The 27,754-nt window shown below is 45.2% G+C and overlaps 2 protein-coding genes across 2 annotated transcripts; both read left to right on the top strand.

The window, feature by feature from the left end:
• Positions 1-531: 531 nt before the first annotated feature.
• On the top strand, positions 532-10,614 carry LOC131268088 (angiopoietin-1-like). Its single transcript, XM_058270793.1, has 2 exons — positions 532-1,244; positions 10,551-10,614. Exons 1-2 carry the CDS (start codon positions 532-534, stop codon positions 10,612-10,614), a joined length of 777 nt encoding a protein of 258 aa, XP_058126776.1.
• A 276-nt stretch (positions 10,615-10,890) lies between these two features.
• On the top strand, positions 10,891-23,606 carry LOC131268072 (leucine-rich repeat-containing G-protein coupled receptor 6-like; the record flags this gene model as incomplete). The annotated part of the gene is made up of 3 exons (XM_058270792.1): positions 10,891-11,685; positions 19,543-19,703; positions 22,844-23,606. Coding segments are annotated over exons 1-3 (1,719 nt in total), but the record flags the coding sequence as incomplete, so codon positions are not given.
• Positions 23,607-27,754: the final 4,148 nt, after the last annotated feature.

The raw sequence follows: 27,754 nt of genomic DNA, 5'->3' as shown, positions 1-27,754 counted from the left end.
TATAACTGACTAACGTTAAACTTGCCATAGAAAAACACTCATGTTATCAATATTGAAACGCAGCTGCGCGGATGTCGGTATCATGCTTATTTTTGCTTTGGCCCAACTCAGGGAAGGACAACCCCTGAAATGGTACAAAAAGAAGCACGATCAAAAGACATTTTATATAATAGCCGACGAGACGCAACCAAAAATAAATGAAGTTTAGAATAAATGTCAATCCATAAGACTAACCTGTTTTCATTAGTTGGACGAATTTGGAGTACAACTAAAAGATTTCTTATTTCTTACTCCATGCATATGACCATGGCTGAATTTTCGGATTTGTCACCCCTGCATTCTTCCATATAAAAGCGCCACCATATCCTGAGACGGGCCATTGTTTCAGTAGTGTCTTGATCATCCGATTACTGCACTGTTATTTTGTAGGACGAAATGTATCTAAACATTCGTCTCGTTAGTCTGTTTTGTGGTGTGGTGTTACTTTGGCAATCTTCTACAAGTACTGCTAATAGCTCTGTGACTTCCACGATGGACAACTCGATCGCTGGCTATGGATTCGAAGTGATGATGGCGAAACTTGACTACCTTCAGTACAAGCTGTTCGAAATCGAGCTCGGTCTGAAAGAGCGTGATGAGGAGGTGAAGGAAAAGCTGACCAAGCTCGAAGACTCGATCGATGGCATCCAGTGGGCGATTCATCGACACGATCGAGATGCTGGCCATAACTTGACATCGTTGAACGCTCAATCTCGGAAGATCCTGGCTCAACAAACGGCGTGCGCTAACCATGAACAGATGCGGAAGGAAATCGCACAACTATCTTCGAAGTCAAATACTACCAGCTACATGCAATGGTTCACAAAACAAACCTCATTCTCCCCTCGTGTCAAGGAAGCATTGAAATCGTGTAAGGAGGCTCCTGCAAACAAATCCGGAGTTTATTCGATTCAGTTGGGTGAAGAAGGAAATCCGTTTGATGCGTTTTGTGAGCAGAACAGCTTCGGCGGCGGATGGCTGGTCATTCAGTATAGATATGACGGATCCCTGGACTTCTATCGAAACTGGACGGAGTATCAAAAGGGATTCGGAAGCTTGGATCGTGAGTTCTGGATTGGATTGGAAAAGATTCACCAGCTTACATCGAGTCGGCCGCACGAATTGATGGTAGAAGTTAAAGACTTCAGTGGTTCTTACGCATATGCAAATTACAAAAAATTCACGATAGGTAACGAATCGGAGCAGTATGTTTTGAAATACTTGGGAGTGTATAATGGCAACGCTGGAGATTGTCTGAAATACGAAATTGGAGGCAATTTTTCAACATTCGATAAACATAATGACGGCAGTACGAAGTGTGTTGCCACTTACAAAGGAGCATGGTGGCATAAATCCTGCCATTATTCTAACTTGAATGGCCCATACGTGAATAAGGTTGATACAGTCTCAATGAGTTGGTATTACTTTAAAAACGATTGCCGTGGATTGGCTTATTCCAGGATGATGGTAAAAGAAGTTTAAAAATTAATGCCACCATCGTAATTGACCAAAAAGATTCTGAAAATAAAATGTCAAGGACGTTTCCGTTATAATAAAGAAATGAAAATTAAAAAATTCATACTTATAATTTTTATTCCGATCCGGGCTTTTTGTAAGACTTTGCTCGTCCAAATGTTTTTAGAGTTAAACTTTTCCGTATGATTATAATTATAACTTGAATAACAAATCAAATCATGAGTGTCTTCACAAGATAAAAATTACGCATTCATTGTATAGCTTTTGGTATGGTTTCTTGTTATTTATTTAAAAAAAATGGTGAAAAAGGGATATACTCCCGTCAGTTTTTAGTTCAAGAGTTTTTCTTATTGGTTTGATGAAATCAATTGATTTATTTCATTTATTAATTACCCTGGTAATCTGAAATAGATTGCTGATAAATTTTCACAGAATGTGTTTGAAATGTGTCACATCTTGTCGAGCGACACACATACACACTTATCTTACACTTTCTAAATCAATCATCACAGCTTCCCGACGTCGCTTGTTATCATCACTTAGGAGGTGGAAGGAAGAAAAATCTCCCACAAACGATTTCCACTGGACAAAAAGAAAAACAGACACCAAACTCTCGAACAGCTTCGATCTAATGACTTCCACGGATGGGCGGCTGCCTACCGTCTGACATTGTGACATCTTGCTCGTGCCACTCATACGCTGAAGCCCTGTGACTCAAACAAGATAAGCCATCATCCCTCCCATTAGCCGAGCGGCACCATGTCGAGTTTTCCCGCCGCGTCACCCACACCGCGCTTTTATTGTTTTCCACGCTTCACGCTAGTAACGAGCCATGTTTTCCCAGCCATCCACTGAGGTCACCCGAGAAGACAATCCTACCGTCGCACCACCGCCTCCCCTTCTACGCAGCCACAAGCTGTTCAATAGTTGATTGAATTTTCTCAAACACACATACACACTCACACACGAACAAAAAGGACACGGGCAACACTTGTTCGCACACGCGAAAGCATCCGAAAACGGAACCAGGATGGCATTGATGTCAAATACCTATTGAGGGAATGAATATTACATGATGTGTCACCAAGTCATCAGCCACTCGACATGGGCCCACATCATCGACATCCATTTTCCCACCCGCCTTGCCTCACTCTCTCACCCTCTACCATCCCACTTCGTTCTCACATTCTCATCTGAACACATTACACTTGTTTCATAATGTCGTTCAGCAAAGGCCGCAAAGAGAGATAGCAGCGGACGCAGGCATAACTTCTCATATATTGATCCTTTCTCTTCACCCTCCCCCCCCCTCCCCCCATCCCTTCGATCCTCCCTTCACGCTTTGCTCGTCGACCTGCTCCCATACCGGGTGCGAGTGTCGTTAGCTAAGGATCCTTTATTTATCGAGTGTGTGAATAGGTGTGTGGGTGTGTTTTGGTTGAAAGAGCCTTCTGGAATCACCTCCTCCCTTTTGTTTTCTTGTACGTCCATTCAGGGACATTTTCTGGAACATGTTTGAATCTTTTTTTTTTATCTGCACCTTCCAATGTCCTTTACAAACCCAAACCCCTGGTGGGATGCTGGTGGTGGAGGGTCATGTTGTCCTGCCCAATACCATATCGCACGATTTCACCAGCGTGCAATTTACGCTATACTTCGTTTGTAGAAAAATTCAAGTATATGCCATGTCAGCCTCCCCCATTCTTAAACTTAACGCTCATATAGCCTTTGGTGATGTGTTCTTGATGTAGACAATAACAAAACAGACCAGGCAAGCACGTACACATTCTCTAACCTCTTCAACGCGGTTCCACAACTTTGGCTTCTCAAGTTGCTCCTGCAATTCTTAATCCTTAATTGCAGGCGGTTGTACTTGAAGCACCCAATGGGAGGTGAATACAGCGATTTAATATCACAGCAAAACGGAACCAAGGCTATGGATGTCAAGCACAAGCTCCCTACAAATAGGGAGTTTTAGGCCATAGTTTAGCGATTACTACGATTTTACTTTTGCTTCAGCACATGTTTCTTGGGAAAATGAGGAAATACTTTATTGATTACTTTTAGATACGTGATAATTCAAAATGGAAATAATTGTATCCATAACGTACAATACCGGATTGTTGTAACATTGCCACATATAAACGTTCACAGATATTGTTTATTGTTTATTGTTTATTTAGAGTGTAAACTCAACGGACAGACAAAGTCCCAATGAGTAATTAAATCTATCTTAAACGCGACAAAACAAAATACATACTTCTTATACAAAATTTGGGTCCGTTGTCAGGCGCATCTTAAAAGTATTAATGTTATCACAAAAATTGAAGGCGTAGTAAGCTCTATTGAAAGTGTAGCTCATAGCGGTCATTGGAGCGAACTGGCCATAGCGCGTACTATTGGCGGTTGTTCTTAGGACTTCCGAGGTGCGGAGCTGTCTAGAGGGAGCATTAAAGTTAATTAGTTCCAGAAGATTGGGGGCGTCAATCTCACCCTGAATCAGTTTGCCAATAAAAACTGCCTGTTGTACTAGTCGTCGTTTTTTTAAAGTTTGTAGTCGTAGAAGTAGGCAGCGCGAGTTATAAGAAGGTATTGAATCTGAATCTCGCCAATATCCTAACTCACTAAACTAATAATAACTAAATGAAATATAATTAGTTAATAATTATATAACATAACTATTGTATAATGCACAGCTAACCAATTCATGAAAATCTTATAATTGTCTACACTAGAATAAAACACAAACAGAAGACTGGTAAAACGGTAAAACGCAAGAAACTAGAATGTGTTGACCCTTCGCTACCTGAAATCGTAGTGCAAACAAAAACCAACACCTTTCCCGGAGGTGGTTTTGATTTATCCACAAAACCACAGTGATTGTGGTTTAATAGCTGTTATTTGATCACCCACACTACACCAGCACACGAAAGCTATGAATGGTGGAGCAACTGCACTAGGGAATGAAAGGACGTAGCCAGATTACGAGGAAACAACGCTATTCGAGAACAGGCAGTTTTCCTCAGCACCACTTCTGATAATTTTAGTTCCGCAAACAAGGACACGGGCAAAAAAAGGAAACGCAACGGGGACGATGGGTCGTGTCTATTCTCGTTCATTTTGTTCTATTTAAGCGATCTGGCAACCGTCAGGAGGGATTTTTATGCCAAGTAAAACCCTCGATACATACAGCTAGGCAGACACACGCGGACAAAAAAATCACGAGTTTCCACAAGCCGTAAACGAACCGTGGCTGACATATTGGCAGTCGAACCGACTGGAGTCTTCGGGTTCACGGCATCGGGATCAATTTATGGGTGTAATAACGGTGTCAAGCGGCTTCCCTTCGAAGCATCGCCATATTCGTGCACTTTTTCTTCTCGTCTGTACACTTTTCTTTTGTGATTCACACTGCGGAAAAATACTCCCCGGTGCGGAGAGGGAGATCATGCAAGGTTTCCAATTGAAATTGGCCCGATAGTGGAACGAGGCGTGCGCACCGGGTGGCCAAGAGAAGGGAAAAGAAATCAAGCACCGATTCATTTTCCACCGCTAAGCACGGGAAACCCTTCGCGACACGTCCGTTGTGTGCCTTATCAGTGCAACGTGGCTAAGCGGTCGATTTGAATTTAAAAAAAGATCACCCATTCCCGAGCGCGAGTAGGAGGAAGACATGGAACAGAGAGTCAAAGAGAAAAAAAAACCAATCAGTTAAGTGGCTTCGATAAATAGTGTGATTTAGTACAAAGGTTTCTTTCAACACGGGAAACTCGTAACGGGACGCGTTGGAGGAACCAAATTAATTCATGTGGTTTCTTAGGAAGAGGGTGTTTTACGAGGACTAAAAGGCTAATCATAAACTTTTCGGATTAGGATTTCGAAATAAATTGAACCAGTGTTAAGAAGGGAAATTTACACGGGACATTTTAGATAATGCAGAATTTCATGATGTTGTAAGTTATTTCCCTCATGTTCCATTTTAGCTTTTCTGATTTTATTCTAAAGTCGGTACAAAAATAGATTCAAAGAAGTTTTGATGCGGAATACATATTCATTCTATTTTCTAGCTTATTGAAATAGATTGATAAAATTCGAAAACTGTTACTGATATAGTAAGGGCAAGATTGAAAATGTATGTAATCAAAACATTATCTTCAAAACTACCCTTTACATCGGAAAGTTAATTTAATAAGTATATTCAACCAACTTTGGTCTTCGACGACCGTCATCATGAAGCTGGGTGTATAATCTCTTCTGCGGAAAATGGCAGGAAAATGCTACCCTGAATCCCGGAACCGTTACTTTCCCTTCAGAGGAGGAATTTTCTTGCCCTTTCTCTCGTAAAGCAGGTCGCATCACCGCCTCCAAAAATATATGTCACTTTAAACAGCAGAAATGAATCACACTCACGTCCGTGTCATCTTGGGATAAATAATAGTTTCAGTCATACAGTTCCGTCCTCCGGCCGGCATTCCAACCCGGTTTAGTCTTTCGCCCACGAGATCCCGAACAGATGGGCTCGGGACGAAGCATACCGAGGTGGTTCAGGTTGCTGATGGAATCCGACGGGGAAGTTAAGTAGAACGTACGGTTCCGTATCTTGGTACCGGTGTAATACGGAAATCCCAGGATGGGGAAGTGATATAAGAGAGTACAGGTAGCAACTACCAGCACCAAAAGCAGTCAGTCCGTTCGGATGACGCCTGTCGCACTTGTTTCCACTAACTAGTCCTAGGGTTTTCTGGGTAGAATCTACAAAACTGAGGCGAAGAGATGTAGCGGTAAAAAGGAACCAACGATGCACAAGATGGATGAAGCTTTCATGGACCGCCATGGCGGGAGTCGGTGCGGTGAGCTTTGAGCGACAACAGCAACCTTGCTCGGTGACATTCCGTAGACCGTCAGCGCGTACCGATGCGGTCCCTCGATGCCGTTGTTGCTGGAAGTGACAAAAGTAAATATTTTTCCCTTCCCGGAAAAGTCATCCTTTCTTACCGAAAGAGAGAGAGAGAGAGAGAGGGGCATGAATGGAATGCGGACGTGCTTGTGGTGTTTGTGTCCCCGAGGACGTGTACGCGTGTATGTGTCACCTTCCGTCGGCACTAATTTCCACAAGATCTTTCTCAACGCCACATCGGTCCGGTGCGATTCTGAGAAAACCTAACACAGCACCATTGTTTTTTCCTTCAAACGAGCCATAACGTATATTTTTGAACCTTTTAAATGAATAGTAAAACTATTTAAATATTATTCCACATTTTTTTGAACAATTTTTAACGTTTAAAAAAGAATCATTAATATTCTTAGATAATACAAAAACAAAAATAACTGAAAAAGTAAAATAATCAGTAGCGAAACTGATGCACGAGTGAGATCAATTGAAAATAAAACTGACACATACCATTAGAGCGCACAGACTTGCCTTCGAATTACTAAAGTTTTATATAAAACCTTTTAAAAGTCAAGCAGAACAAGTTCCAACTTAAGTTACGTAGACCTCCAAGAGTGTGTTTACCTGTTTTCTATCACGTGCGGTATCATGCCTCCGGAGGGAATTCTCGTTTTTCTTTTCTTTTTCCAACGAATTCCTCCATCACTCGTCGGACTCGGGAAACCCTCGGCTGAAACGCGCAATATGAGAAGTTGCTGCACTTGAGCGGGAAACACGGAGACGTCCATTATGCCACCCGGAGGGCCAGGAATGTCATTCCGTTAATGAAGCAACCAAAGATGAAGTTGTGGACGTATGTTTTCGCTACTCACCTGGCGAGCCCGGTACAGCCAGGCTGTAACGCATCGTCGTCACGAACGTCCTGAATAGCGTGACACTGCACCGTCACCGAGGATGTTTCCGCCTTCCTTTCGTCGTCCTCGTGTTATGTTGTTTTAATGAGCGTAATGGCAACCGGCAGCATTCATTAACACGTACTCCGACCAGCGTCGGGGACTGGCGAAACATTGAGTAAAACAGGACAAGACAAAAAAAAGGGAAAAGCATTTACAACGGGTGACGTTTGCTTAGTATTCCTCGGGGAATTTGCTCTAAATGAGCGACGTTGTTCATCCGTTTCTAGCCATTCCAAGAGTTGCTTCTGGCCGGTGATCATCCTGACCGAAAGGATCACTGTCGCTCATTAGAGAGTCCGGTACAGGGAGTCCTTCGAGCTTAGAATGGAAGTAGATAATCAGATAAAAGAATCCTTTTACTGTAGATAACACATCTTGTTTTTGTTACTTTTTTATCTTTTATTTTTTAAATTAATCAAAGATGCTAATTTATATGTAGTGGCTGATTTTAAAATGTTACTTTAATGGAACCTTTTCTGGAAAATATACCCGAATGTTTTTAAAAAAATTGTAAAGTCCTTTCTTCTCCTCAATTGTGGTTTGATACTTCGTTTCTTTCAGTGGTTTGAACCATTTTGAAGCTTGTCTACTATCATTCTACGCTAGGATTGAATTTCAACCCTATTTCCCCTACGGGCACAGCTTCTTTTTCCCGATGGTGTGTTTTTTTGTTATTCCTTCAACACGAGACGTCCCAAAGCCCATCACGGCCGATGGTTGCAACACTGCATAATGTATTGCACGTCTCATTATTCCTCGCCACGCTGCTTCCATGTGGAAGTTTAGTCTTTACCACTAGTGTGATGCAAGGGAAAAGCTGCTGCAAGAAAACTCCAGCCCCCGGGGGGTGGTGTTGTTGCAAAGGAAGTGGATGGCTGGAACTGACTGCATGACAACGTGAAAGGCCAACATTACCAGCAGGGATGGCGGGTCTACGCCATCTCACGAAGCTCACCGGTTCAAGTTCTTGTACTTTTTTTTCGTAGGGAGAAAGAAATTCAAATAAACAATGATTCATGAATAATCTACACCTGCGGTGGACCAGGAAAAAAAGCCAAGGAAGTCACCCAACGGGTAGAGCGGAGTTTGTCCGGGCATGTAAAATCTGCACCTGCATCGCTCCCGTTTGTACAACTGATTATTTGTGTGCTGCATCTTGAGTTCGGTTTTTCGCTTGTCCCTGTTTTCTTCACACTGCATTTTTCCACCAGAAGGTACGAAGGACATGCTCACCTGTTTTTCAAACCGTGCTGCGGTTAGTGCAAACATTCAAGGAGGTTGAATTGTAGTAAAAGAACTCGGTGAAGGAGCAGCATCCACATCCTTACACAGTCGTTTACCTGGTCCTGACCGCCATGATGCTGTCACCGCGCGCAGCAAAGGATGCACTAAGGACACATTGTTGAGTGGGTTGGTTGTGAGTAAAGTGCGGTGAATGGCAGCGGTACCCGAACGTGACGGAGTTCCTTCACCCTCCTCGAAACCCTTTCCAAAGCGGGTTGTGGGGGTATTTTCGTCACTTTGCCCACGGTTAGCCTGGATCATTCCTTCGCCGGAGTTTGTGCACCGTTCACGTGCCACAGTGGCGTCCCCCGGAAAGATACTCCCGAAAGATCCTTTCTACACTCCACCGTCACGCCAATAACCCTCCCGCCAGCGCCTCAACTGGACAAACACCGTAAATATTGCACCGGATCACGTACGGCGCTCTTGAGACAGTTAGTAGCGCTTTCGACTTCTGCTACTTTACGGCGGTTGCCAACGGAAAATTATTAAAAATTCACCGTAACATTATTTACGTGACGCGGTTGCATCGTCTGGGGCAAACTGCTGCTGGAAGCGCTCAGAACAGGCCCCGCCAAGAAAACACTACCCGAGTAGAGGAAACGTGCAGGTATGCCGCAAGGCAGTGCGCATTTGGAAGGCGGCACGTGGTACAGGACATTCGGGAAAGACTAGTTTAAAGGTAGTAAGCAGTTCCTTTGGATATCGGTATGCTTTAACGTTGAGGAACCGTTTCTTTTGCTTATTTTGTGACATCGTTTTAGCTACACTTGTTTTAAATCCGTTTGATGCCTCCATTTTGATTTTATTTGCTGTTGAAGAACCTATCCATTTTTCTATTTAATTCGATATGATTTAATATAGTATTTTCATATTCATATAGAATTTTTAGTATTTGTACCACTTTTAATTTCAAAAATGAGATAAATCAGAAAATATTATTCGATGACAACATTATAAAATTTATATTCAAACATTTAGTTTGGTTTAATTGGAAGAGGATTTAAATGAAGCCTGCAGAAAATGCTAAAGAGATGTTCTAAAGTGCTTAATTTCCCTACCTCCGCGGTCCAAACCAACCGTCTTGCAACTATGCAAAGAGGAACCAGAAACAGCTGTTCTTGTAAGAGTTAACAGATTGTTTTTCAAACCGCTCGCTACCCCCACCCTTGCCCCGGCTGCAGCACACGCTGCTGGTACTGTTCCAGTTTTAATCATCCGCCACTGAACGGTTTAATCCGATTACGACTACTCGCTACAGCTATCACGCGCGTCTTTGCTGAGGAAAACTACAGCAAAGGCGGAGGCTTACGTGAAGCGAAGCGAGAAAATCCCTCGCCTAAAACAATAACACAAACAATCTCGGAAGAAATTCCCGTCCCGGAACGTGACAGTTACCCCCACAGATGTCAAATCGGGCTGTCAGTCACGGACTGGTTCCGGCAACGTTTCGTGATGGTTGTACCGCTTCCTGCAATATGAGTCTGGGAGTGGCACAGATGAAAACGAACCAGCGTTCGGGGTCGCGTTGGCCAGAGTGAAGCATGTTACGTCGGATGACACTTTGCCCAGTTGCCCTACACCCCATACCCGTTGGGAGGATGGGGACCAATAAAATTAATTAGTTAAATTTAAATATCTAATCAACGGAATGTATAACACAATGAAGAGCTATGGCTGGGTGATGGTTTTCTATGCGAAAAGAAGATGGCAAAGCAGTACGCTGGTCTTTACCACATATACCCAAGAATGGACAAGGCTTAAGACGTGTCACACCAACCCGAGAAAGAACGAATGAAAATTAAATTCTCTCTCGGACCGCATTTCTTTATCAATCTTCCACAACACAGTGCTCGCAGTTCACGAGACTAATCATTTCTTCTCTTTTCGTTTCTGATTTGCAGACTGCGTGGCGTGTCAAAATCCGACGATGACATCCTGTGTAGCCGTCAGCTGGTCGGCTTGTAGCTACAGTCCACTCGTTGATCGTTTCGCCAGTCAGTGCCAGGGTGGCAGTGCGAGTACTCCGTGCGATAACCGTGCGGCTCGGGAGTCCGTGATACGGTGGATTTAATTAGTATCTTCAGCACTCCCTCGGAGTAAATATCCTCTCCCGTGGAGAGAACAGTGGTGCGGAACGTAGAACCGTCTATAGTTGGTGCAGCTAGGTGTAGTTTAAGAGTGAACCTCCTTAGTTTTAGATCCGCCTTACCCGCAACAGAACAGAACCCGCCCGGTTGCGCAATGGTACAGACGAAGGCAAACTGTCGGATCATCATCTACTCGTCGACACTGGTGCTGCTGGTGTTCCTGCAGCAAGTCTACACCTTCTGCCCCTCGATATGTACCTGCGAGGGCGACCCGAACGTGCGCACCTGGTGCATAGGGGTTGGGCTGGACGTCGTGCCGATCCAGCTCAACCCGGACGTGCGGTTCATCAACCTCACCGCGAATCAGATCACGCACGTGCACTTTACGCTCACTTTCTACTACAAACTCGAGGTGCTCGATCTGTCGATGAACCGGATCGAGGCGCTCGGTTCGCGGAACTTCGACACGCAGGCGAACCTTCGGACGCTCAACCTGAGCGAGAACGCTATCGCTACCATCCCGAAGGATGCCTTCCGGGGGCTGAAGCGGCTCCAAGTGCTCAAGCTCTGCCGTAATCGTATCGAGACGGTCAATGCGGCCGCCTTCCACGATCTACGTAATCTCATCGAGCTGGACCTGTCCGGAAATGCACTGACCAGCCTCGAGCCGGGCACTCTTCGACATCTCTACTCGCTCGAGGTGCTGTCGTTCCAGAACAACCAGCTGCTCGAGGTTCCGTACGAGCGTAACCTGGAGCATCTCGGCCGGCTACAGTTGCTTGACCTTTCGGTCAATCTGCTCAAGTACGTGGCGAACGATAGCTTCGTCGGGTTGCGCGAACTACGCACCCTCAAGCTCGGTGGAAACGTGCTAAACGAGCTGGATTTCGGCGCATTTCACGGTCTCAATGGACTGCGGGCGCTCGATATCGTAGACAATAATCTAACTGTAAGTATAAATTCGACAAATTTCAATTAACCATACCAACTTTAAAATGCGTAGCAGAGAAAGCCATAACCTACAAGTAAACTTCGTAATGTTCATCAATGCTAATGGGAAGTGACACAAATACTCTTTTATTATAGTTTAAACATCATGATCATCATGTTCGATCGTAAAAAGTGGTTAAGTCTATTTAAGCATGCTCATATTGAGGTTCATTTTCGAACGTCATCAAGAACCACTAAAATCATGCAATCGTTTTCTCATCATGGTTAATATTCTTGTAATGCTTATATAATTGTATTTTTTAAATAAATAACTAAATAAAAAAATAAATAAATAAATAAATAAATAATGAAATAAATAAATAAATAAATAAATAAATGAATAAATAAAAAATAATTGTATTTTATCAAAACATCAGTTCCTCTGAAACATTGGATTCCAATTTTGTAATTTTTATTTTTTGTTCAAATCATTATAGAGCGGGAAAATGATTCCAAATTCGCAGCGGGACATCAATAGTTCAACTCTTTCGAAACAAATTTTTTACAGGAAGATGCTCTATCTGCAGTTCGTTTCAACGACCAATCAAATAATATTTGTTCTTTTTTTAACTAAAATAGACTTTAGCTAAAAAATACTTTAGCTAAAATAGAGTTCTTCTGAAAAATACACTTACAATTTTGTAACATTAGTTTTATGAAGGTTATACCTATTAAGTAAAGCCTGAAAATGATTCTCAATCCACAATTTTCTTCTTGGCGTAACGACCTCTTGGTCATGCCTGCCCGTTAAGGGCTTACGTGACTTGTTTCCCTGTTGTACGTGGATAGTCAGTCCTCTCGTACAGGGGAGGGTCCGGTCTCGGTTGGGATTCGAACCCACGCCGTCGAAGTGGCGAGCCCCGACGCTCATGGGCCGATTTTCTAACCGGCGCTACCGCTCGGCTGTCGCGGACCCCCACAATATTGTAGCAATAATTACAATAGTTCAGTTCCTCTCCGAGACTCGTTGCGATCGGACGCACTTTTACCAAAACAGAGTGTTAAAAAAAAAGTGCAAAAGCAAGCCACATCATGGCTGCTTCGAGAAGCACCCTGCGGGTGGATTTCTCGAAGCTCCCCAAAAGGCCGTCCTTGATGGAGGCCACAACCCTCGCCATGACCAAGCTGGGTCTAAGCAGCTCTTCAATCGTTTCAATCCGGACGAAGCCGGCATCCCACTTCCTTCACATCCGAGTGAAGGACCAGAGCCTTGCTCTAAGAACCGTCGAGGAGAACGACGGCAAGCATTCTCTCGAATGCGACGGGAAGAAATTCCCGATTCCGATCGCAATGGTCGACAATTCCGTGGTCATCAAAATCCACGACCTGTCCGAGGACATCACGGACAGATGCATTACGGATTTCTTTGCTCGCTACGGAGAAGTCCGGTCAATCCGAGCCGGAGTATGGGCGAAGCCATACCCGTGTGCCGGAATCCCTGACGGATACCGCTACGTCACAGCGGTCTTGTCTAAGCCGGTGCCGTCATACGTCTCGATTGGAGGGGAAGAGACGCTGGTAACATACCGGGGACAGCAGCAAACGTGTCGAACATGCCGTCTTGCTGCACACCATGGGATGACCTGCACCCAAGGCAGGAAACTGGTGGCTCAGAAGACGAGCGTCAACGAGAGGCTGTCGTATGCCTCAGCGGTGCAGAATGGCACCGAAAACCATGCTCCAGCAACAGTCCCCCTGGCGAGCACACAAACCGTCCGTGCACCGACCGATCCGGTGAGCACACCGACCGTTCCGGCAAGCACAATGCTCATCCCATCGAGCACACCGATCATCCCGGCGCCCGCATCGACCGTCCCGGAGAGCGCACCGGCCGTCCGCGCACCGACAGTCCCGACGAGCACATCGACCGTCGCGGCGAGCACATCGACCGTCGCGGCGAGCGCACCGGCCGGTGCTTCGAGCCTGACAATAGGCGCACCAGCAACGATCATCCCGATGCAGGCCACTAGTGTTGCGGCTAGTACACGGACCGTCCCGGCAGTAGCATCATTCATCCGGGCAAGTGCGTTGACCGTACCGGCAGCTACGACCAGCACCAAGATGGACAACGCCGGACTTCAGGTGGACGCCGATGCCTCATCGACGTTCAAAGCCCCTCGTGTCCCTTCACCTTCCGCTACACCTTCATCCCTTTCCTGGCAAACAGTGGCAGGTAAGAGAAAGACGGACGAACAGACGGACAGCGACGTGTCGTGCAAGTCTGGGGAGGAACCGATCAAGCGTAAGCCAGGTCGTCCTCCCAAAAAGACCAATGCCACGGCAGCGAAACCGACTGGGGTAATGGAAGTGGACGCACAGTAGTTTGGTGGAAATGGATGAGTTGATGACATCAGTGACGATCGCATCGATAAACATCAATGCGATATCCAATTCCACCAAACTAGATGCACTACGAACTTTCATACGCACTCTTGACACAGACATAATCTTCCTACAAGAAGTTTCTGTCAAAGACTTAGTGCTCCCTGGGTACAATGTTGTAACAAACATTGACCACACAAGGAGAGGTACAGCGATCGCCTTGCGGGTGAACCTAAAATTTTCTCACGTCGAGCGTAGCTTGGACTCACGACTAATCTGCGTCCGGCTTGAGAATTCTTCCACGCTATGCAACATTTACGCTCCTTCGGGAAGTCAAAACAGAGCTGAGCGGGAACTCTTTTTCAACCGCTCGTTGGCGTACTACCTGCGGAATGCACCGGGACCGGTCATCCTTGCAGGGGATTTCAACTGCGTGCTGAAGTCCAAGGACGCCACGGGTATGGGGAATACGAGTCTCACTTTGCAAAACTTTGTTGACAGTATGCAGTTGTGTGACAGCTGGGAGGCTCTCAAAGGAAACTTTGTAGAGTTCTCTCACATCACACGTGGTTCGGGCTCTCGCATCGATCGCTGCTACGTCTCTAAGGACATGAAGGATCAACTGCGTGCAACAGACATGCACGTATTGTCTTTCTCGGACCATAAGGCGCTCACGGTGCGCATCTGCCTTCCAAACATACCTCGCATGCGGCAAAATGGATACTGGCAACTTCGGCCACATATCTTGACAGCCGAAAACATGGAGGAGTTTAGATGTAAGTGGAACTATTGGACAAAACAGCGAAGGAGCTTTGGCTCCTGGATGGAATGGTGGATTCATTTCGCCAAACCAAAAATAAAATCGTTCTTCCGATGGAAAACGAATGAAAAATACTCCATGTTCCGCTTGCAGCATAACATTCTCTATGCGAAGTTAGAGTCCTCATACGGTCGGTATCTTTCCAATCCGATCGAGTTGGTCAATATCAACCGTATAAAAGGAGAAATGCTACTCCTTCAGAGGCGTTTCTCCGAGGACTTTACAAGGATTAACGAAACAAGGGTGTGTGGGGAAAACCTCTCCACCTTTCAGCTTGAGAAACGAAGGCGGGAGCGCACCGTGATCACCAGACTTACGTGTGACAACAACGTTGTTTTGGACTCTCCAAAACAACTGGCAGACTATATACATACGTACTACAGGGAGTTATACACCGACGAGACAACAAACGTTGACGATACTTTTGCCTGTCATCGTGTAATCCCCGAAGATTGCGAAATCAACAACGATTGCATGGATGAGATCACCTACGGTGATGTCCTTCATGCAATTGAAAAATCGAAACCCCGAAAGTCTCCTGGGCCGGATGGAATTCCGATTGAATTTTATCAGCGAACGTTTGGGATAATTTGGAGAGAAATCATATTGATTCTCAACGATGCTCTCAACGGTCGTTTCCCGGCGGCCTTTGTCGATGGGGTCATAGTGCTTGCGAGGAAAAGGGGAGATGGGTGCACACTATCTTCGTACCGTCCGATCTCTCTGCTTAACACTGACTACAAGCTGCTTTCCAGAATTCTGAAGCAGCGGCTCGAGAAGATTATTGCTAGGTGGCAAATCATTTCACCGTCGCAGAAGTGTAGCAATAAACCCTGCAATATCTTCCAAGCTGTGCTCTCTGTTAAGGAGAGAATATTCGAACTCAAACGGAAGAAGAAGTGTGCAAAACTCGTCTCTTTCGATCTCTCGCAGGCGTTTGACCGTGTTGACAGGGGCTTCCTGTTTGGAACGATGGATTCGTTAGGGTTTAATCCCGCACTAGTGCGGCTTTTGAGGAAAATTGGTGAGCAATCTTCGTCCCGTGTCATTGTAAATGGATCCCTATCACCTGCCTTTCCCATCCAACGTTCCGTGCGACAAGGAGATCCCTTGTCAATGCACCTGTTCATCCTCTACCTTCACCCCCTCATCAATAGACTCGAAGATATATGCTGCGATCAGGACGACCTGATCAACGCGTATGCTGACGACGTCTCCGTGGTGAGTACTTCCCCTTCCACAATCGAGCGGGTGAGAGCAGCAATTGAGGCCTTTGGAGTCACTTCTGGAGCGAAGTTAAACGTCCTTAAAACCACGGCTCTGGACATCGGAATGGTGACAACCGAGAACAGAATCAACCTGCCATGGCTGCACACCGTAGAACGGCTCCGTTTACTTGGAATTCTGTTCTCTAACAGTATCCGGGAAACAGCGGGCCACAATTGGGATACTGTTATCAATCACTTTCGTCAGTTGGTATGGCTGCACAGGGTGAGAGATCTAAACCTGCTGCAAAAGGTAACGCTGCTCAACTCATTCTTGCTCCCTAAGCTATGGTTTGTTGCGTCAGTCTGTGGCCCTCGCGCAATGGACATAGCCAAGGTGACAAGTTTGATCGGGTCTCTCCTCTGGAACGGATCTGGGGGTATACGTGTCTCGCTCCAGCAGCTGGCCCTGCCACGAGACCGTGGTGGCTTAAACCTACACATCCCAGCCGTGATGACAGCAGCCCTACTCACAAACCGCTATGTTGCAGAACATCAGAGCCTCTCATTTGGAGCCCAACACATCTTGTGTGCGGGAAACCCCCCAGATATTACATTGATACCGTCTACGTATCCGTGCCTTCGCAGTGTTGTCCAGCAACTGGCGTACACTCCATGTACGGTAAAAACACAGCTATCCACCAAGGCCCTCCGCAGGTTGCAAGTGAACAGACTACCCCCAGCCAAGATTCAGTCCCATCCGAAGGCAACCTGGAAAAAGGTGTGGAACAACATCCACCGAAGCAAACTAACAGCGGAGCAAAGATCCACCTTATATTTGCTTGCGAATGGCAAGATCCCGCACGGAGAGCTGCTTATGCGTATGGGACGCACGCCTTCGGCTTCCTGCATGTTCTGTGTTGAGTGTGACACCCTGGAACACATGTTCACCTCCTGCACTCGCGTTATTGCCGCCTGGGACCTGCTGCAGCAGTGCATCAGGAATGAAGCTCCAGGGTGTCAGTCGTCCTTCGAGTGTCTCCGATTCCCAGTGCTTGGGAATATAAGCATTGCGCAGCGGAAGGTTGTCCTTCGTTTGTTTGCAAACTACATCATCCACATCATTGGAAACAATGATGCTGCGATCGATGTAAATGTCCTTAAGTGTGCACTGTATTTGTGATTATAGAGTATAAGAAAGTTTTGTTTGTACACCTTATCTATTTATAAAATAAATAGTTTATATTTTACAAAAAAAAAAAGCATGCTCATATTGAGGTTCATTTTCGAACGTCATCAAGAACCACTAAAATCATGCAATCGTTTTCTCATCATGGTTAATATTCTTGTAATGCTTATATAATTGTATTTTTTAAATAAATAAATAAATAAATAAATAAATAAATAAATAAATAAGTAAATAAATAAATAAATAAATAAATAAATAAATAAATAAATAATGAAATAAATAAATAAATAAATAAATGAATAAATAACAAATAAAAAATAATTGTATTTTATCAAAACATCAGTTCCTCTGAAACATTGGATTCCAATTTTGTAATTTTTATTTTTTATGATTCCAAATTCGCAGCGGGACATCAATAGTTCAACTCTTTCGAAACAAATTTTTTACAGGAAGATGCTCTATCTGCAGTTCGTTTCAACGACCAATCAAATAATATTTGTTCTTTTTTTAAATAAAATAGACTTTAGCTAAAAAATACTTTAGCTAAAATAGAGTTCTTCTGAAAAATACACTTACAATTTTGTAACATTAGTTTTATGAAGGTTATACCTATTAAGTAAAGCCTGAAAATGATTCTCAATCCACAATATTGTAGCAATAATTACAATAGTTACAATTTAACTAATTTTTTATAAGAATAATAGGAGTAAACTTTAAATTGAGTTCTTCTGAGCAATACACTTACAATTTTGTAACTTAAGTTTTTTTAAAGGTAATACTTATCATGCAAAGCTAAGTATGATTCTCAATTTGAAATGATCTAACCGCTTAGGAAACTAATAGTTCACCGCTTTGGAAACTCATTTTTTAATAGAAATTACCTCTGTCGTTATGACAAACATTTATATATTTTTTGTTCCTTTTTGAAATAAAGTAGAAGTGAAAAATAAAGATATATAATTTATTCTTTGCAGATTTGAATTAAATTTATATAACATCTTACCAGATCATACAACTCAATGGTGAAAAGTAAAATTAAGTCCAAAACTAATTTTCCAGTGGACATGATTGTATTCACTTCACCGAAAATAAAGATTGCACTTTGAGAGGGAAGAGCTCTTCGCATCCCCAGACAAAAACCATCGTGTCCGATGGCAGCCTAAATAAATAACACCTTCCTAAGGCTCCCCATAATCTCCCCGAAGCGCTACTACTTTGTGCAATTGCTTTCATTGTATCGAACGAGCAGCCATTAAGCACAGCGAACATCCTAAATCCGTGCCGGTACCACGTATGAAATGCTTCCCTTTCGTGCACTATCAAATGTGCCACATTATCGCTGGCTATTGAATACTTTACGCGGGCTAAAATCGCCAGCAAGTCAGCGCGTTCATCCGCACCGGCTCCATCCGGTGTTCCGGTGGCCCCGAAACTACGACCAATACCGCAGAGTTTCGGGGCGGGTCGCTAATCCGCCGCTCTGCCTGCCCGCCCGCCCATCCTTCGTCCTCTCCCATCCACCAAGTGCGTTAAACAAAGCGTCCGGCCGTGGCATTCGCACTCGCACATAAAATATGCAAACTCATACAATTTACATAAATCATTCTCGAATAATTACTCCGCACCGGGCCCGGTCAATGGCCGGAAGGCCCCGGATACATGCTCTGGAGTGCGGCCCGATCGTCAACGACGATGACGACGCCGACGGGGAGGATGATGAAAATGATGATGATGATGATGATGATGTTGCAAGCGAGCGAATCGAACCCTCGAAAAGCGCCCGGGAGTGCACTGCAAATTTGAATGGCCGGAACATAAAGCACCGGCACCGTGGATCGTGCCGGCCAAACATGCTGGCCCCCCGTGCAGCGCGCCGGGTATGGGCCACGGAACAGCGTCGTGCGAAACAGAAACAATACTACAAAACCGGTGACCGGGCCAAAGTCATATCGTGGCGCATCGACGGTGGTTATGTTGTGCCATCCATCCGCCGGCCACCGCCCCACCAGCACCTGCTGCGTATGCTGCATGTCGGGCACACGTCGTCTGGCGCGCCCGGCACGAGTCCCCGCTGGCTGAATGTTTAATTAATTAATAATTTATAGAATGAGTGATTTCACTCGCACGACTCGGTCCGGGGACATTCCGGGAACATCCGTACACACGCGTGCACACATTATTCCGATGGCTTTCACTGCTCGCCCGCTTACCCACCTTCCGACCTCTAGACACAGCCTCCGCCTCAGACCTCAATATCTGACCTCCGGTTTTCATTCACAGGTTGTGCCAACACTGCAATTATCAAAATTGTGTAATTTAACATATTTATCACTGAGTGGAAACTACTTCGAGGATCTGCCGGCGGTGGCGTTTCTGAACCTGTTCCAGCTGCAGCAGCTCCATCTGGACCGGTTGGATCAGTTGGCATGGATCGATGCGAGGTAAGTGCCTTCCAACTTCTCCACCGAACTACGCGCCAGGAGTCGATACAGTCCCAACCCGGTCGGGGCTCGTCGCGGCATTGCCTGGCGCTCGAAACGATTGCGGCGAATGAAGATGTAACGTTTGTTCTGGTTGAATTTTAATTACATTCCCCATGCCACAAATACACACGATGAGGATCCTGAGCCGGTGGAGGATCTTTGTCAACGTGCCTAAAGCTGGCAATGGGTAGTCCTATCCACGCCAGAGTCCGATTGTTGTACGAGTGGCCCGAGGGGAGCTTTAGGGTCACATTATCATGACCGCAACAGCCGGGTTTTTCCCGCAAAGCCTCCGGCTGGTGCTCGTAGCCCCCGTCGGCAACACCTCCCTCCCCGATACAGGCCAGTCCATCGCCTGCGGTTCCCGGGTGGTTCTCTTTTCGTGACGGCGCGACACCGGTAGACACCCCCAACGCAATTACCTTCGCCGAACAGCCTCACAAAGTCACTTTCATTAAATTACAACTCCCTCCAGAGATCCTCCTAGGGCACGACGTTCGCTTGCTTCCCGTGTTTCACGCCGTATAAAAGAACAAAGACGTCGCCTCCATAAGGACGAGACGGGGACGATGACATACGCATACGCTAGCTCTGTTCCTTTTTTCGGCTTCTCGGCACGGCATGACCACGCCGACGGAGAAGATTTTAATCTGCCGCTGTCACCCGGTGACATTGATGAGTGAATGTTGCCTCGCAGCCCGCGGTAGCTAGGGCGTATCTATCGCTCGCGAACGACCACTTGTGCCTGCCCAAAATGGGGCATCCCCGAAAGAACGCACATTCTCACACACGCACACCACGAGCTGAATTGGACACGAATAGGGAATTACGGCGGGATCTGCGCACTGTCAGGAGAACTATGGCGATAACACAACTACGGTACAACGTCTCGACGTGACCACGGTTGTGGGGCGAATGAGTACTTGAACGCAAGCGACACAGCGTACGAAGACTGAAGGCGTTTTGAAGGCTAGCCTTATCGACGCTTCTGTGCGACGGCAACACTTCCGTTCGTGCTTCGCCACTGGTTTGGTATGTTTTTATTCCACCAACACTGTACTCCAGTCCATTTGCTTTTGATTCTTGCCCGAAAGCTTTTTAGGGGTAATTTTGACCCCTATTTTTAAAATGCTATAACTTCACTATTTTTGAAGATTTTTCTATTTTGTAAATTCGTATCATGTAAATTCAGAAAAAATGCACTGTAATGCTTATGTATTAAGCCACCTTTAAAATACAATTTTATATTTTTAATATTACAAATGACACCAGTAATTGAACTTAAAGATGTGAATTTTGAAATTTTTCATAAGTTGTTTCCGTTCCGTGTTTTGTTCAGTTATTCCGTACGCGAGAATCATTTGTAAGTGCAGAAATATGTATGTTAGTATATCAACATACTAACTTTTCCTGCGCACGCTTTTTTCTGCATTTACATTACCGATTTGGAATAAATAAAAACTGAAAAAAAAAAACAAATTTCGTCCATTTGTACTTTACACTGAGCTAGCGGAATGATGAAAAAATGCATCGAAAAACCAAAAACGACAAAAAATAGTCAACAAATAAACTAAAAAGTAACGATTTACGGACTTGAAAAATCTGCAAAAATTGTGAAGTTGTAGTGTTTTAAAAATAGGGGTCAAAATGACCCCTAGAAAGCATTCTAGTGATAGTTAAGTTGGTTCGCGGAACTGATAAAACAGAATAATCTGAAATTTTTGTTTTAGATGTAGTTTTGAATTTTATTAAAAGCCTTATTTTTTGTATAAATATTCAGTCGTTCTTGAGATATTAAACTCGGGGTCAAAATGACCGCTATTTGTATTTTAGTGTTAACAAGCATGGGAGGACCAATTTTCGGTTACGCTTGTTCCTAAAACCCATTCTTAAAACATTCCAGTTTCAGATCCAATCACATCAATATTTATCAAAGCAATACTTCCTTGAGAGATCCTTCTTTACTTTACCCCCAAAGCATGGATACGTTTTTCCCTGTAAGCCTTTGCCCAAAACACGGATTCGTATTTGGTTAATCCTTCTGCCCATGTACGCTGTCTGTTACCACCCTCAGGCGTTAAAATTGCCCACATTGTTCGAGCCCAGCTGCATTACATTGCATTGGTGCCGTTGGGGCAGACTGATTCGGATGTCTCGCCAGATCCATCGCCCTCCGCCTCTTTGGTATTCATGCAGTCAGGCTTAACGGTGACACGTTCGGATAAAATCAGACGGATAGTCCGGGCGGAAAATTCGTACCAGCTGTGGCCAGCAGCAGCGATGGCTAGACAACGGATGAACATGTCCGAGTAGCTAATGAAAGGCAATCGGATGATTTTAACCCCCACCGGGACGAGCAACGGTTTTCAAAATAGATACAGTTTTTTCATGTAATCATTTATCTCTTTTTCAAGTAGTCTTTTTACATAGCCAGCAGCTAAATAAGACTCCGTAACTGTAATACATCTGTTTCAAATGTCTGAAATTAAGACCTACCCTCTAAACAGTGCGAAAAACACTGAATTCTAATCAATCAATTTACGAAAATCCAAGTCCAATTTTTCTCAAAACTCCTTGTAGCTATTAGAAGTAGTGATCGATAGATATTTTCTTCGATTCAGAAGATCCAGTTCTTGTACGATTGGGTACGATTTAATCAACTAGACTCACATATAACCATACCTAACTATGTTTTCCACTAATAGGAACATGAAAATACAGTTAACTGTCCGTTTGTTGGTCTGATGGAAATTCCATCTGTCGAACCTCAATCATTTAGAAGTTTCTTCAAACTCTTCAAATGAAAGGAAAGTTGTGCAAATACAACATGGACGCTATTCCTCAGTTGGGCATAAAATATTACATTCCTTTTAGTTGATAAAGCCATCGCGAAATGGATTTCCCCATCGTTTCGCGTAGAAACGCCAAACCAGAACCGTCATACATCTTCATTTGTGTCGGGTCGTGTACACGATGACCCCATTTTCGGGACACCAGTCCTATGCCAGTTGCCGGCGATGTCCGGGAAAAGCATAAATCACCTGTCTCCGCACCGACCTCCAGCTTACGCCGCTCCCTTTCTATTCTTCCCTCCCTAGGGCGTTCGCGGACAATACGAACCTGCGGATTCTCACCCTGGACGATAATCCATCATTTACGAGCTTACCGCTGCGGCTGTTCCACAGCAACCCGAACCTGGTCGAGATTTCGATGCGCCGCAACGCGCTGATCCGCCTGGACGCGATCCACTTCCCGCTCGACCGGTTGCACCGCCTGGAGCTGGCCGGCAACCCGCTCGTCTGCAACTGCTCGCTGCTGTGGCTCTGGCGGCTTACGACCGGCTACGGGCTGCACGAGTCCTCCGACTTCCGGTTGATCGTGCCAGCGGCGGCGGCTGCCGCGGCTCTCATCACCTCGGCCCAGCCCCCCGAGCCGGAGAGTGAGCCGCTCCCGGCGGCGCCCCGGGGCCTACGGATCGATCGGGACGAGATCGGGTGCGACCGGTACGAGGACGGGCGGAGGACGAGGCACCTGCTGCGGGCCATGACCGAGAGCGACATCGACTGCCCGACGCACCTGGTCACCGTCATCAGTGCCGTCCTCAGCGTCCTGCTCGTCCTGGCGACGGGCGCGAGCGTGCTGTACGTGTTGCGGGCTTCGAGGCGCCGCAAACAGCTGCTCGCCGACGACGATGACCCGCGGCGTAAGGCGGGCGTCACCGAGCTGATCGTGCCGCACCCGCAGAAGGTGGACCGGCTCGAGCTGGAACGTTATCTCGCCCAGCAGCAGTCACTCGTCAACGAGTACCGAGCGTTGCGGGCGCCCTGGGAGTTACCGCTGCCGGTCAAGGAGGACCTCAAGTACGGCAGTGTCGCGGCGACCGGCCGGGAGCTGGCGACAGGCACCGGTCCTCCTCCTGCCCCCACCGACCACTACGAAACGCTCGACTTCTATCAGCAACAACACCAAAACCAACAGCAACAGCAGCAGCAGCAACATCAGCAGAAGCGAACACTCTCCCGTCCACACATCGTTTTCGTATGACTCTAGACCGGCCGACGTCACCGCAGTTACTGCACGGGCCGACGGAGCACTAGTAGCGTTACGCCGCTGCTGGAATTCGAAAGCGCCGTCTAATATCCTGCGAACCGGTAAGTTCCCCACATTCCATAGCAGCTTCGCCGAAAGCAAATGCATGCCACGCTTCGATGGTGCGATAGGCATTTTGATGGGTTGATGAGCTACACCTCAGGAAGCGTAATGACAAACGCTTCCGGAAATCGGGAGGACTGAAGCAAGCGAAACAGATGTTTACAATTAGTTGAATTTGTATTTCTCCTTGGATTACAAGTATCCTTGCACAGGATTTATCGAGCAAAGCAAAAGCGAATACTACAAAATGAATTTCATAGTATTGTTTTTCAAAAATATTGTATCTTTTGCGCATTGTAACGAACGGTATTTTTGTCCAAAAATGATAAAACGATTCCCAATTTATTTTCTTCATTTTAAGCTATCTGAATTATTTTTCTCTTCTGCTATTTAGAGAATACCGCCATTTCTTTAGAGCAATTCTCTAAAAAATTGACTTTAGTGGGTAGGGCAGGGAAATTTGACGATTTGAAAAATCATTATGAGAAAAAGTACAATCATATCATGTTAGTTCATTTTTTTTCTATTGAAATCTACAAAATTATTGTTTATGCCATGTTCAAATCGACATTGAGTGACCTTCATAAATAAGACATGCTTCGACCTTTTTTAAAATTTTACTGCAATCTTCCTAGCATATCCAAAGGATTGTTATCGACATTTGTACTTCTTTTCGACATAAAGTCTTTTGTTTTCGTAAAAACTGTATTCACCTTGTTGATTTGCTTATGGCGTAGCTTGTGTTGCTTTCCAGCTCATTCAGGGTACGAAATTTGTCTTTTGGATAGATTTGGGAAACCCACATTGAAAAGTCACAGGAAACTTAATTGAAAAAACACGCTTTCCAGAGCACATCACCCTTCAACGAAAATAAGCACTCGTGTAAAAAAAGGCTTTAAAGCCGGCATTACGGCGAACGTCCACTCCCCTCATGTCGAACGCTTGCTGACATGTGTCATGTCTGACAGCTAAAAATATTGGAAACTATTCTTTCAAATAGGTATATTACCATCTCATATAGACTACGTTTCGCAAATTGGAGACTGTTTAAAATTGTCAAGTCTGCCTGCTCTACCCTGTATAATGTTTACACTGTTACTGATCTGTTACTATCGCCTTAAATTCCGTTTCACATTGCCCCACATCTTCTCGCATATGTTTCAGGCGAATAAATTATCTATTTACCAAGTGTTCCTATTCTCCCATCGTGACAATGAATTCGCTATTGTCACATACTTATTTACCTTCTTAAAGCTCGCCGACCTTCGAGTGACCGACGCGGAGAATGAATAGCATATTTGCACTTAACGGAAAATCTTCGTCCCAAACATATTGCGCTCCTTTTTGAGTTATTGGGACCGACCAAAAGCCAGGAGCTTTTCCCCTCTCTCCGCCCCGGCCCTGTCCCCACCTTCACCTAGGCGACTTAATAAGTAGCGGTACAATGCCATCTTACCGGGATGGTGCGTTTGGCGATAAATCTTTCCACAAATGGACGGTGTTGCTCCGGACCACGCTCATGCCTACCGTCAGGACTATGTCCATTACGGTTCAGATCACGGCTCTCGAGGTGGCGGTCGTTCCGGCGTTTGGGACGTGCCCTCACATCTTGATAAATATGTAACGACTCAGAATGTATCTTTTATTTGCTCGCTTTCATTTCACTGTCACCGCCACCGGTACCGTTTCCCTCGACCTCGGGCCACCTGTAGGCCACACCTGAACCTACAGTGTATGGGAGTATGGAACCCACAACAACAAAAAACCGAATCTTTCAGCATCAGAAAAATAGAAACCGACTGATCCAAGGTGAGGATTATTATACGGCGTCGGTGCGTTCTTTATTATGAACTACCGTGCGCGCAGGAAATGAAAGAAAACGGAAATTTGTTCCCCCTCCAACGCAACCCAACCTCCCTTTGCCTTGATCCCTTTTCCTTCAGCGACGTGATAGAGATTGAATACACATTTACTTTTTATCAAAAAAGAAAACCACCGGGGAGTAGTCTTACCTTCTACATCGGCCCCGGCATGAAGGAAAACCATCACTAACAAAGGCCTTAGGAAGATTTTTCCGGTTTTTACTAGTGAATTGACAATCATTTCTTTCCTTTTGCGAGCAGAACGTACACTGTTGGTGTTGCTTCCGGATTTGCAGGATTTAAGTCGGGTTTCTTTTTCTTCTTTTGATTTTCGAACTCTGTCAAATACAGCACTCGGTGTGCTCGGAAGAAACTAAACCACAATCGAGTTTTTTGCCGAAAAAATATAAGGATACAGGAAAATGAACAAGCTTGATGAATCCTAGGGCTGAGACTGAGGGCTTATTTGAATGGAAAGTAATTTCAACAGATGTTAACCCAAGGGCAAATGTTGGTTTCTTCTCCTGGTTTCCTGTCGGTATGAAAAAGTTCCGGTTTTTTGCTTTGAGGATGGTAGTTTGTTGTAGGTTAGGAAAATACAGTTCTTTTGGAATTTAAATCAACCTTTTGGATGACTGGGGAACTGTGAAATGGATTACGAGAATAACTATATTTTTCGTTACTTTTAGAAGATGAATGTAAAATTATAGGACAAAATTAGTGAAGACTCCTTTCTAACAGTAATTTACAAACCAAACAAAACAGGGTAGGAAAAAAATCTTCTTAACGAAACGACGCAAATCATCGCAATCACATCAATTGAGGCGAATGAATATCCGACAGCACATTTCTTCGCAGAAGTTGCTCAACGTAACGTAAAATACTCTATCGTCGGATTGTTGCTCAAATTAGTATCGCTCTAATTCAATAACACATCATCGCCAGCCGACCAAATCGATCTTCGATTCCCCTCGCAGTCTCTCGACCTAAATGCTTTCGTTCACATCCAACCACACGTCCGTCTTTTTTTCTCTTGCCACTTCCGGTTTGCCAATTTTCCGTGGGTGTAGTTTTTTCCTTCTCAAGCCGAAAGCAAAGCGGCACAAATTGTGCCAAATGTGATCGCATTCGAATGCTCATTAGAGTGGGATAAACGGAAAACAACCGACCATTCCAGGAACTGCTGTATCCGGTTTTATCGTACACTTCCGCAGATCCTCAATCCATCCACCCACCCACACATACACACATGATGGTGTCGCCGTGGAAACGGAAGCCAATCGATAGGCCACGTGTCCCACATCCAGGGGGCCCTGGTTTGTGCGAATTCGCCCGACCAAGTGAACCTAGTGAATCGATTTGGCATTCGAATGTCTCGTTTTGCCTTTGTTTCAACGCGTAGCCTAAATTTACCGCACCTTTTTTTCCCGGCTCGATCGCCCGTTACATTCGTCCATTCCACGAGACGGACCATTTTTATATCGTTTGTCTTCGTTCTGGCGCTGGGGCATCCGCACAGCCGCGATCCATTTTGGACGGGCCCGAAACCGGACTCAACCTGGTCCCGGGGAAAAGACATCGTCTGAATTATTTATCATCTGCCGTTCGATTTTTGCCTTCTGCCGCTGATGAGCCTACAGATCTCGACTTTGTTGTTTTCCAATACGCTTTTCCCTTTTTTCCTCCCTTCGGAAAACCTTTCTCGTTTCTTTGCGAGCGAAAAACCAAAAACCCCACATAGGTCCTTGCTCTATTGATGATGCTGCGACGAATGAGATGTGGCAAAAACTCATCCTTTCGTTCGTTTCGAGGAAAATGACCAAAGCGCCATTTCGATGCCCGATGCCCATTTCCTGTCAATCGTCAATGGAACGGTAACCAAACCGCTGGAAACGTCTCGAGCTGGCGTAAAAGAAAACAAACAAAAAACCTCCGGAACCAACCCGTCAAAGAGAATGAGCGATGCTGAGTAAGGGAATTGCTTGTGCGTCTGCT

Source organism: Anopheles coustani, chromosome 3 (genome assembly GCF_943734705.1).
Source record: "Anopheles coustani chromosome 3, idAnoCousDA_361_x.2, whole genome shotgun sequence".
NCBI classification, from domain to species: Eukaryota; Metazoa; Arthropoda; class Insecta; order Diptera; family Culicidae; genus Anopheles; species Anopheles coustani.
The sequence above is the reverse complement of the archived record's forward strand: the minus strand, read 5'-3'. Positions and strand labels throughout refer to the sequence as shown.